Below are 12336 nucleotides of genomic sequence, written 5' to 3' on the forward strand. Positions count from 1 at the left end.
CAACAACAATAATAATAATACAATAATAATAATAATAATATATATACAATAATCATCATCATCATCATCATCATCATCATCATAAAGGACAGGTGCAAAGTAGAAGTTATCATTGAAATTTGGGTTTTAGGTTATTTGTTTTCATTTCTAGATGATCACTGTCAGAGAGCTGCATAAATACAGGCCCGGGGCCTCATGTGGTCCATGTGCTCTCCAGGACGCACTTTGCTCAGTTGTGATCTGATCGATACTCTCACACACTACAGTGACTGAGCAAGCCCTGGCCGGTAGACGCTTGCCAACTGCACCTATAGAGTTGTATTTATTTGACCTTGCAACAGGTGGTGAGTGAAATAGACTGCGCCTAGGCGTTGACAGTGAAGTGATTACACTTCTTTTTAGCGTCTGGGTTCATTTGTCTAGCGCCATAGCTCTGCTGAGGAGCAGGTGAATACGAGTGTGCAGTCATACTCAAGTGTGTGTGCTTAACAAACATTGCATGATTGCTTGTATAGGGGACTGCAGGGAGCTTTATCCACCTACAGCTCCACAACCGTTGTGATGTTGCAGCCTGCTAATGAGGCGGTGCAGACGGTTACTGTTGCTTTGCTTGCTCTTAGAAAACGAAAATGAAAGCCTGGAGTGATTGTGGATGTAGCGTCTGAGCACAGTCTGCATGTCTACATATTTATAAATGGCACAGATGCTTCTGCATTCTGCATCTTTGGGTGGAAAGAAACTTCATCCATTGACTGAAAAATAGGGCGGAATTGACATGTTTCTGAAGTGCAAGCAAACGCTTTTGCATTTCTTCTATTTTTAATAGCACATTGCTTGAAGACTGCAATTAGTATCCCACTGACATTTTTAGAAACATATTTGAGTGCATTTTATTGGTGCGTTATCACAATATTGTCGTAGCCATTTCTTGAGACTTTGCAAAAATAAACCTGTCATGCCAGAGCACCCTTGACTTACAAGACTTATGTACATGGGTGCATGGATGGGTAGTACAGTTAACATGGAACTCTTATTCTGAAATATCTGCTTAACAATGTGAAAACAGTAAGCAACAAATGTGCAACAACGAGTGTGACTTCACGTGGCTCCTTAAGAGTCTGGCAACCACGTTAGACTGACATGATACAGGAATGCCATACACAACCCCCAAAGAATAAAAACAAATATGGATTATTTATTTTATTATTTATTCATTTATTTATTTATTTTCTTAATTAATTTCAATTCAACATAGGATGACCCAAAAGACCAATATTCTGTTTTGCTATTGTAGTTGCCTTTCCTGTGTCGAGTCTCCAGCATGTCTTTTTTGACCCTCACAACAGATAAATTACAGATGTGCTGAACTGCCATGCCAAAAGTCAAACACCATGTTGTGACCATGTTTTAGCATGTAGTAAAAGCTCTTCTGATCCATGGTTATCATCTCCCCATAGATTGCTTGTGCCATCTTTGCCGCCCTGCTCCACTTCTTCTTCCTGGCAGCGTTCACATGGATGTTCCTGGAAGGTGTACAGCTCTACATCATGCTTGTGGAAGTGTTTGAGAGCGAGCATTCACGGAAACGCTATTTCTACCTGGTGGGCTATGGCGTTCCAACTCTGATCGTTGCCGTCTCCGCTGCTGTGGACTACCGTAGTTATGGAACCGACAAAATGTGAGTACTCTTTTTTTCTGGCACAATATATAGGTTTAACCAGAACAAAACTTGAGCTCAGTACCATACCACTATACAACAACTTAATTAAATATTCAGCTGCTACATCTTTATCTGTGTGTGATACATTATCCACAGTAGATGACAGTTGGTAGTAGATTTGCTGTTCGGCAGAACCCTTGTCCATGTATGTACATGTGGCCCAACACCTGTGAAGTATCGGTAGCATCTAAACTACATGAGCACAATAGTAATAATGATAATAATAATAAAAATTTTACATAATTATACAATAATACATTGTTTTCCTGCTGAGACAAATGACCTTATGAAAATGGCCACCTTAGTATTTGAAATAAATAGACAGGAAATTAAATATCTTTTTGTTAAACTTTCATTCCAACTTTCGTATTTCATACTTACCTCACATGAGTTGCCAGCCCCCAGTCTTTCACACTACAACCACTCCATCAGTTTAGCTCCTGCTCACCTATTGGACTCCAGTTTCCACAAGAACTAACAAAACAAACTCCCCCAAAAAAGTGAGGTCATACAAATGTTCCGCACAACCTTTTCAAAACATGGCGCACCAGCATTGATAGTCTCGCCATGCAGTAAATGGTTGAAATGTGATTTCATGTCATCCACCTTTAATGGAGCAGAAGGCGTTCATTTCCGGCTGTAATCGTTCACTGTGCCGTTGACACATTAACATATTTCTGACAGTGATGAATGGAAACTTCAGGTGATGGTGGAGATGGATAATTCTGAGGTGCTTTGGTTAATGTGCTTAGCGTATTAGTTTGTACAAATTGCTGGATGCAGATTAGGTGCCTTGCAGCGGGATGGGGGGCACGCACAGATAGAGGTGGACCGGAGGAAAAAAGGCAGCCAACCAGTGTGTGGCCACGTTGCATGTGCAATATTCATAGTGTTCCTGCACAAGACGATAAAATAGTGACTTGCAAATCAAACGCTCATCCTCTTACTCTGTTAATCACAAAATCATCAGGACATAATAAAGACTAGCATCAGCACTTTGCCCGTGAGATGTTTATCCCAAATGACACTCACACAGCCGTACGCTAGAAAGCGGCAGCCTCTGTGGAGAGATGCATCGCTCATCATAATAGATGCCACGGTCTGAGGCTTGGTATCATGTGAATAATTAAAACCTGCCACCAGTGGAACAATTGCACATAGCCACTGAGGAGTGCTCTGACGGACAAGACGTGTGGTGAGAAGAAAGAGGAGTGGTGGCACTCAAGTCAGTTGATTTTGGAGTTTCTTCAGTATTTCAGTTGGAGTCACTTGAAGATGAATGAACGTTGTTTGAGTGCAATGACGAATAGTGATCATGAGTTTTAACTGTTTGCGACTTCAGTGATGCAATGTCTGAATCTGTATGAGTTTCTATTTCTAATACTTAATAATAATTAGTATTTTTGAAGGTATAAAATCATTTTTTATATATATAAACGCACACAAAAGCCATGGAAAGTCTGTTCTAGTTACAAAATGAAAGTCCTTTTCCGTCAGTTCAGCTCATGTTGATTGAGATGTTACATCTGGTCATTTGCTCCTCTACACTTAGAATCACAAGTCTGCAGCTGCAATATTGACGCAATAAATGAGACGAAGCCTCAATAGATACTTGGAGGCGAACTAACAGCATGTATCGTGGAAGGTACTTCTCAATACATGACAAAATCTTGTAAGAGTGAAGCTTAAAACATCCATTCAATGCCCATCTATTCCGAACTGTGATATGAGATAAGAGCCTTTCAAAGAGATACTTTCTCTTTGTAGAGGGTGTCAGCAGCCATCAATATCGCCTGTCAGTCGAGTCTCTGGGGGTTACGGCATCAAGCAACAACCCAGTGGATCATTTGGAAGCCAAACCTGGATGTGTGCCTGATTTCTTCACGCTGCTGCATGCCATGGAAATGTTTATTTTATTTTATTTTTTTTTCCTGATGATGAAGGATGTAGGTTTATTCCATAATACATCAATCAAAGTCAAGAAAAAAGATAACATCTGTAGCTACATTATAATTGTTTTGGATTCATCACTACTTGTAGTTTCTATTTTGTTTTGACTTAATGTCTTTCAAATTCTTTTTTTTTTGTTTTGTTTTGTTTTGTACGGAGCCCCTAAGGGTACGTGACCAAAAAAAAAAAGTTTTGCGAGAACTCGCAAAAGTTTGCGAGATATCGCAAAAATAGTATTGCGAGGTCTCGCAGATCTCACAATACTAGTTTGAAATGACGTCGTAACTACTTCCGGTTCAGACAACCATAACGACGGCGAGTCAGCATCCGTGGGAAAGTTTCATTGAATGTTATTTCGAAATTGGACTAAAATATGAGGACATACAGTTCGTGCTTGGTCGCAAGCATGGCTTTGAAATCAGTGTCAGGTCGTCGTCCTTGACTCCTCTACTTCTCGCTGCAGAACCAATACATTGTACAGCGTGAGATGTTGCAAAAGTATTGTAGCGTCTGCTGGTAGGAGACAAAAACAGCCGTTCCGCAGTTCAGTTTCTTCTTTTATTTCACTCATGCACTGTGTAGTGGTCTCCAGAAAACAGAAACAATTGCAGCTCCTCGCTCTCCTCAACAACTCCCAAAAAACAGAACTCTTTCTCACCCCCAGCGCAGCATCTCGCTCCACCCTCACTCACTTGTCACCAAGGAACAAGTGGCATAAACCCAGAACACCACTGTATTGCAAGATCTCGCAAAAATGTATTGCGAGACCTCGCAAAACTTCTTCTTTTTTTGTCCCCTTAAGGCCTCCGTAGTTCGCTTGTTTTACTTATATTTGTTTACTTGTTTTTTGTATGGGACATTTGTCAGGTGCTGGGTTGGAAAAGTTCACCAAAAATATCTCATAATAGACATCTCAAATAGAACGGTCCACAAGATAGGCACTGTGTTGAGTGCCTGTCTCTGACATTTTACCATTGCCGTCATGCTCACCAAGGCCAGGTTGTCACCAGTGACGTCATGGACCTTGAGGTGCCGTCCCTTGGCGGCGACTGTCACAAAACCTTCTGAGCCAAAGTAGATTTAAAATAATCTTAAAATGCTTCTGCATGAAGTAAATTAACAACGAAGACAATGGACATTTTCTCTATAATTTTAAATGGCTTTAATTCAGTTTGCAACAACATTTAGTTATTCACACAGTTAGTCATTCAGTTTGTAGCCTATAATAACCTTGATCTGTAGAACAGTGGATGGATTAGGTGGATTGAAAATAGCGCTGGTCTCCACTTCTCTGAACATGCCATTATCCATTTCCATTTCAGGAAGATGCTTATTGCAGCTAATATAGTAGTATGTGGATCTTCAGGATGCCCTTACATACATATGGTGATGGTGACATCTGCATTCGGCTGTCTGGGTGTCGGATAATAGTTGACAGTGGCTTTCGTAGTATAGTAGTCGTCAATGCAGAAATCTCATGCTATGCTATGGAAATGAAGCCAACCAGTGTGAACAGCATTGCCTGTTTGAATTTTAAAGTTTACCTGAACTGCTTGATGTCCATCGGAAGGTTAGTCCGAAGCAAAGTCACCCACTGCTGCTGACTCCCGACGTGGTTCTGTTGGCAGAGAGTAATACAACAATGTATGACAGAACTATAGATGTCATAGTATGTATTTGAGTAATTGTTTGACAAATTTCAACAATGAATTTGTCAGTTTCGGCATCATGTGCTGTGATATGGGTGCCATGGCTTCCTTCATTGATAGTTTTCTAAATGGAATGATAATGGTTGTTCTATCTTCCACGATATCAAATGGCCATTGTCACTTTTTGTTTATTTGCTTCAAATTTCCATCCATGGGTTGTATCCAGTTTACGTCCCTCCAAAACGCCAGCATGCACTCTGAGTAATGTGTTTATATCACATTGCATATGGATGGGAGGTTGACGTCAAGGCTGCTGTATGGAATTTTCATAGAGATCCAGATATTTAAAAGCAAATTAAGATACAACACAGGAGAACAAAGCAGATGGAATTCAGATTTTGAGAAGTGAGAGCGGTTGAAATGGCTTGTGAAGGTTGAATCCCTGGACATACCCTCTGTTAGGTATCTGTTATGTATTCAAATTTCTGTGTCAATATCTGTCGATCAAGGCATGGGTGACATGCCTTAGATATGGGGGCAAAAATAAATCCATTTGTGTTGTTAGCCTTGATGGCTGATGCTGCTGCTGTAACACATTTCTTCTATCGTCAAAAATAGATGTCCATCTGCTGTTGAAGGGGAAATGAAAGTATTAATAATTCAAGCAATGGATGTTTTTTTTCCCTTCCATTTCAGAAGCGTCCAGCCCCGTCTAGCATTTGGTCTTGGTGTTGTTGTCTTTGTCAGAAAGGGACTGACAGACTTTATTACCTTGATGTGAAGCAGGAGGTCAGGTGTTTTAATTACTCGCGCTGAACACGGCCATGGCTGCTCTTGTGGAGTGCTCCCGCACTGAGACTGTGGCGGAGGTCACTTCAGTACTTTGGAGTGATATGGTTGGAATTCAATTTGTGGACTAATTGAATCATCCATAAATGATCATCTGTGATGTTAGCTTGTAGCACTAAACCCAGGGGCTTCTCACAGCCTGCTCTTCTTCTGTTTCCTCATGTTTCAGAAGCCCTGACCTTTGTTGTCATATTTAGAAAAATGGATTCATCAATTACAGTAAATAACATCTTGTTTGCTTCATAATTGTCACACTGTCTTTTTCACCAAAAATGTTGTCTTGTGATATTACACTGTCCTTCTTTTATTGAATCATCCTTCACTTCTAAAAGCACCAGTGCGAGTCAGCATCTTTCCATATGTCGGTACGTTCTAGGTACATCAAATGCTTTACCTTTTTTTATCCCTACAAATGTGTTCCTTCTTTCCTGCAACTGTTTATGCTGGGCAATGACCATGACAGTGTCTTATGTGTCAAACCATCACAAATGGAGCTTCAGAGTGTTCTTTTTAGTTAACATGTAAATCGGATGAAGTGTAAAATTGTTCAACTGAGCAAGATCCACAATCTTGAAACAGCAACCTTTTATTGGTGTTTTTCAGCCAGCATCTTATGATTGTCTTGGATTTCGTTTTTTCTGAATCATTCAAGACAAAAAAGGAAAAGATAATGAAAATACACTTATTGAACATTATTTTACATTACTCTGTAGCAAAATGAGTCGAAGAAACTGCCAGAACAACATACATTTTTTGTGTCAATCGCTTTCTAAAAAAATCAAGTATCAATATTGATAACAGCAATGATGGCTGTTGTCACCAAGCTAGCGTCCACTACTAATGTTTCAAAAACGTACCCAACTGTCATCTTTTAGCACATTTTTTTGTAGTGTAAGTGGCGAGCTTTTCATCCTGTAGCTTATCTGTCTCTAATGTGTGTCTCACTTGTCATTACAGTTGCTGGCTTCGTCTGGACACCTACTTCATCTGGAGTTTCATAGGACCCGCAACCTTGATCATTATGGTACGAGAGCGCACCCCTACGCCACAGCCACCCTCCTCCACTCTACTGTTCATTAACCCTACTTACCCTGCAGGTCGCTGCTTAAACGCTCCACTGAGATCCCTTTTTCCACCTGCCTTCTATCCGCTCTCGTTCTCTGCCATGTCGAGCATATGTGCTACCGCAGGGCACTTTGTCATCGACACAAAAAAAAAAAAAAAAAAAAAAAAATGAGCGTGATCTTGGGATTTGCAGCCGTTTGTCTTTGTGCTGCAGTGTTGGGGCAGGAGGAAAAGAGGAGGAAAGATGAGTGGGAAAGGTGATCTCTGCTTGATATGCCGGGATCATGATGGATTTTGTTTTAACTTGACTTTTTTTGGATCATTTATAAACACACCATGATGAGAGGACGTAGACTTGTGCACACACAGAGTTACATCGCATTTTTATACAACCAGAACGATCTCCTTGTTTTTTATACATATAAAAAGCAATCCTTGTATTTTTTGTGATTTCATTCAATCATTATCTAAAATGAGATAAATGGTTCAGGATCTGCGCAGTAGGACATGACACATCCTCTTCTTCATCTCCGGGCCTTGTAGCAAATTTCAGACATCTCTCTCTTTCTGTCTGGCCTCCAATCAAATGATGACGGTGCCAATCGCTGACGGACAAATGTTCATCATGAAGTGTCATGATTGTTGCAGCTGCTCATCGAGTGAGTGTTAGTTAAATGAACTTCATAGAAAGAGTGTTTGGGGATATAGGAAGAAAGTCAACCACTATTTTGCTTGTTTGTTTTTATGGTGATCCACAGAGATCCTTACTTTATTTCTTGAACAACCCTCCACCGCATGTAGTTTTGAACATCCAGATGCAGCCTCAGCCTCCAGATGTGGGTCTCAGTAAGCACTTTTTTAAAGGCCTTTATTGTCTCACCCAATATATAGCTTTCATTCATTTTCTAACAGGCTCTGTGATGTTGGTCTTCTGTCAGCAGATCTCTGATGGTTGTAGACATCTGTCATCCTGTCAGTGCCTTGCTGTTCATTCTATTTACAGGAAAAATGAATGTCTTCTCTACCCACATCCTCCAGCAATGCAGCCAAAATATGAGATTCCAACAGCTCCTAATGCAGCTGTTAACGCGCTGCAACAATTCATTGCCGAAATCAAACATCCATAATACACTTTCACGCTCCAGTTTGAAGTAATCACTCGCAATGCATCTTTGTGCGCCACATGAGTCAGTCTTTTATTCCTGAAATACACCGCTGAGAAAGTGTGATGCTGAAAAGCTGGAGCTAGCACTCATCCAACTAACCCCCTGGAAATCTGGGCCGGTTGCGGCTTTTCGTTTTATGCTGTTATGAATTGGAAAGGGAGTTTGTCTTTTTGTCGTTTGTCATATTTTGGAATTGAAATTATGTTGCTTTCTTCAGAACGTTCATAAAATTACAATTTTGATTTTCAAGGTAGCGTTGATAGACCTATGATGCATTCTGTGGGATATGACATTGTGCACTGTTCATTCCATGTAAGGGTGATACACGCACATGCGTCAGAATCCGTTAATCGCTCTTCAGCTGGTGTCACTAAAGTGCATGCTTTTGCCACGTACTAAGACTTCACTGAACTCCTCTTGGATGAATCAATCTGTGTTCACTTTGTGAACATCTGCACATATTAATAGCGACAGCGCTCCTCATGCAGCATCTCAGTCGGGAGTTTATCTGTCATCTCGAGGTTTCAACATTGCACTAACTGAAGTGTTAAACTGCAGTGACACACATGTAAGCAAGATGTCACTTTTGTTTACCAGAATGAAGAGGAAAGAAAACAATGGGGCCCGTTTGTGTAATAAAATGTGCAAGTTTAAGAGCGTCAGTCTGGTTGGGTCACATATCCTCGTGCACCTCCATGAGTACACATTAACTGTCTGTCAGCCAGCCTGTTGGCCAAGATTTAATCCCAAGAAGTACATGGATTAGCTCTTGTACTAGAGAAGTTTAAAGTGAAACACGTATCAGGGCAAATGTGGCAGGCCTGAATATAAAGTCAAAGACGACAAGTCAAACATTCTGTGTTTCCTTGTCAGATGACGTGCCTGTCACAGGAAACATCCCTGGTCGTGGCAGCTTCTCCCGATGGTCGGTCTTTAGTGTGAATGTGATGAGACAAGTGTGAATAAGTCAAATGGAATGCTCCCCCACCATACAAGTTATGCAGCTGTCTTCGCTCACTGTTCCTTGTTAAGTGTGTTGTACCACCAAAGAGGTTTCCTGGGATTTTGTGCTCTGTTTGGCAAAGTGGAAAGTCTAGCACAGCAAAGAGGTCTGATTTAAAATGAATGGAAGTGAAGGATACAAGCTTCAATCTTTTTCACTCATTCTTCCTGCTGTCTGCCTCTCTCGCAGCTTAACGTGATCTTCCTTGGCATTGCTCTCTACAAGATGTTCCATCACTCTGCTATCTTGAAGCCAGACTCCGGTTGCCTCGACAACATCAAGTAAGAGCAATAAATAGCATAATTTGTGTTTTCACACTCTTGTGCGACATGCGTCATTTTTTGTGTGAGTTGACATTCGTGGTGCCTTCGATGTGTTCCAATCCCTCTACAAACAAAGGACCAAACAAAACAAAAAAAAAGACTATTCATTTGGCCAAGTTGCTGCCAGGTGGTGTCAGGCCAGGTCACACTTGCATACATCCATACATCATTACCTGAAGACGCCTGCAGAAGGAAAGGTCAGAATGCAATCAGGCTGCTCTGCTCTGGCCTTATCTGCTGCTGGGCCACAACAATGAATATTCATTTGATATGAAGTGTGTCTGTGCTGTTTGCCAAGATGAATGAGAAACTGGAATCATCCAATATATCATAATGCAAAATTACAAGTTGTGCGATTGCATTTCTGTGATCTGAATGAAGAGAATCCTGTTTACAGTTGGTGTGTGTCTGCATTTCAATCATTTCTAGGGCCAGGGACTTGACTTTGCTCTGTTCAAGTTTTCCGGTTTTCAAACCACTGCAGATACTTTTTTTTGTATTTGCTGTCTTCAGTGTGGCAGTGTTTCTGGTTTTGTCTGAGAGCTGTAGCCTCTGTCTGCCCTGTGTCTCCACACTGTGATAATAAACACAAGCTTGATAGCACTCAGCACAGATCCACTGTGTCAGAGTGCAGTGTCCCACCGTGCCCTTGTCCATCGCCCAACCACTGTAGGATGTTTCAGAAGCACAAACTTGCTTCTTGACCACTGTTTTGCAGTACTGCAGCAGCATGACCTGCCGTGACCCCATGGTCATATTAAGAGGACAGTGGAGATATTCCGCTTGGCTTACTGCTGCTGATGTGAAATACATTGTCTTCCTGCTCTCATTCGGTCTGATTCGAGCCTGTTTTGATGCGTTTGTCGCAGTGTTGAGTGAGCTCAACAATGAAGCAATCACTTCTAATTGTTTTGATCATAATTGTTTTATTAAAAATGTATGTTGACCATTTCCCAACTTATATATTGATGTGTATTATTGTCTTGAACTTTTGCCTTACTTCCATTTGTTTGGTCATCTCCATCATGAAACATCTGATTCATCATGCTATGACTTTGGATGATGGTCTACACTCAGACATTGCACCTTCCACCCTCCATTTGTTTGTCTCTTGTGTCTGACTGCATCAAAACTTCAGTCATGAGAAACTTTACACAAAACCTGGCTACTCACAAAAAAGGAAACAATTTTTCTCATTTCACATTGGAAAGGAATAGAACCTGTGTTTTGGGGATTTCTCTTGTTATTTCAGACTTGAAAAGAAACATAAACCTTTCTCTATATAATACTCAGAGGCAGACAGACTCAGTTTGCAGCAAATTCATATCTGTCTCCTTCTCCCATGCTGAAATAAGCATTGTCAACATTAAAAAAATGTATGGACTGCATTCCTTCTTTGTACATGTGTAGTCAAGTTTTTGAATTAGACCTGGCTTATTCTTCTTCAGACGTTGCCATTTTGACATAGTGACACATTCATAGAGACATGTATTTAACAGTGTTTTTTGGCAGTTCTCACTTCCAAAATGTACCTCATTGCAGTTATTTCTGTTAAGGAATTATTCCGCTTTTAAGGATTCATCTGGGACAACTTTTTGCTTTGTATTGGAGAATAAGCTTGTTGCTGATTTGTTACAGGAAATTAACTGTGTAGCTGCAGTAAACCTCCAGTAGCAGTGCTTTTAGCTTGAAAAGTTATTGACTTCTGAGTTCTTCATGATGGTTTTTTTTTTTTTTTTCATAATGTTCAAAACAATGTGTCATTTAAGCCAACTGGCTGAGTGGCACTGACGCAGTCGTCCAGATTTCAGATGACTGTTGGTACATGTTATGACAGCTGGTGTTGTTCATTGGAGGTGCTTCCTTAGCTGCACTGCAGGTTTTGTACTGTGAGTATTGAAATCAAAGTTCATTACTGTGTGTTTGTTTTGTGCCATGTCTGCCATGCAAGTGTATTCATGAAAAGTAGCTTTACTGTGCTACTGTGGGTCAGTTGAATAGCTCATTAGGAAGTGTCCTATTTAGCCATTCTTTCACGCCTTGTGCTTTGATTTCATCATGCCACTGAGTTTGAACATGAAAGTTTCATCTCTCCTCCATTATGCTTCCTCTCCACTGCATTTTCTCACGATTTGCACTCATTTTTTATTTGATACTGTGTTTAACATTTATTTATTTATTTTTTTTTTTAATGTACCATCTTCTCTTCACCGCATCTCTCCACTTCAGCTACCGGTTTTATGATGGATGTGTTATTGTAGAGTGGCGCTGGTAAGATGCTGCTTCCCTCAGTGGAGTGTGTGGAGGAAAATTGATATTGTGTTTGATGTGTCACCTCCCAGACCCCTTTTTGTACTTCTTCCATCCCCCTATAATGGAAACGGCAGACCCTGTGATTCAAGGATGAGGACATGACTTTCGCACTCGCTCGCCGGCTAATGCCGGCAACTTCCTGAATGCGTGTAACCTGCAGCAGAAGGAACGATTTCAAATGATGAAAGCTCCCAGGAAAGATAGTTTCATAAAATCCAACATCAAATAGTTTGTGCCATTGATTTATTTCAATCCTCCCATGATGACTAACATGAATAATGATCTGGCTCTCTGGTCT

At 40.7% G+C, this 12336-nt stretch overlaps 1 protein-coding gene across 25 annotated transcripts in view; it reads left to right on the plus strand.

Moving 5' to 3' along the window:
* Positions 1–12336, plus strand: part of LOC128755626 (adhesion G protein-coupled receptor L3-like) — a 207692-nt gene that overhangs the window by 178802 nt on the left and 16554 nt on the right. For 15 of the 25 annotated variants that reach the window (XM_053859480.1, XM_053859481.1, XM_053859465.1 and 12 more), the window contains 3 exons: positions 1458–1678; positions 7126–7192; positions 9592–9683. In XM_053859480.1, coding sequence (XP_053715455.1) covers positions 1458–1678; positions 7126–7192; positions 9592–9683 — 380 coding nt within the window. Of the gene's footprint in view, positions 1–1457; positions 1679–7125; positions 7193–9591; positions 9684–11954; positions 11997–12336 lie in introns of all 25 variants that reach the window. The other 10 variants (XM_053859459.1, XM_053859471.1, XM_053859479.1 and 7 more) reach the window with 1 other exon arrangement.

The sequence above is a fragment of the Synchiropus splendidus genome, chromosome 3 (assembly GCF_027744825.2).
Source record: "Synchiropus splendidus isolate RoL2022-P1 chromosome 3, RoL_Sspl_1.0, whole genome shotgun sequence".
Lineage (NCBI taxonomy): Eukaryota > Metazoa > Chordata > Actinopteri > Syngnathiformes > Callionymidae > Synchiropus > Synchiropus splendidus.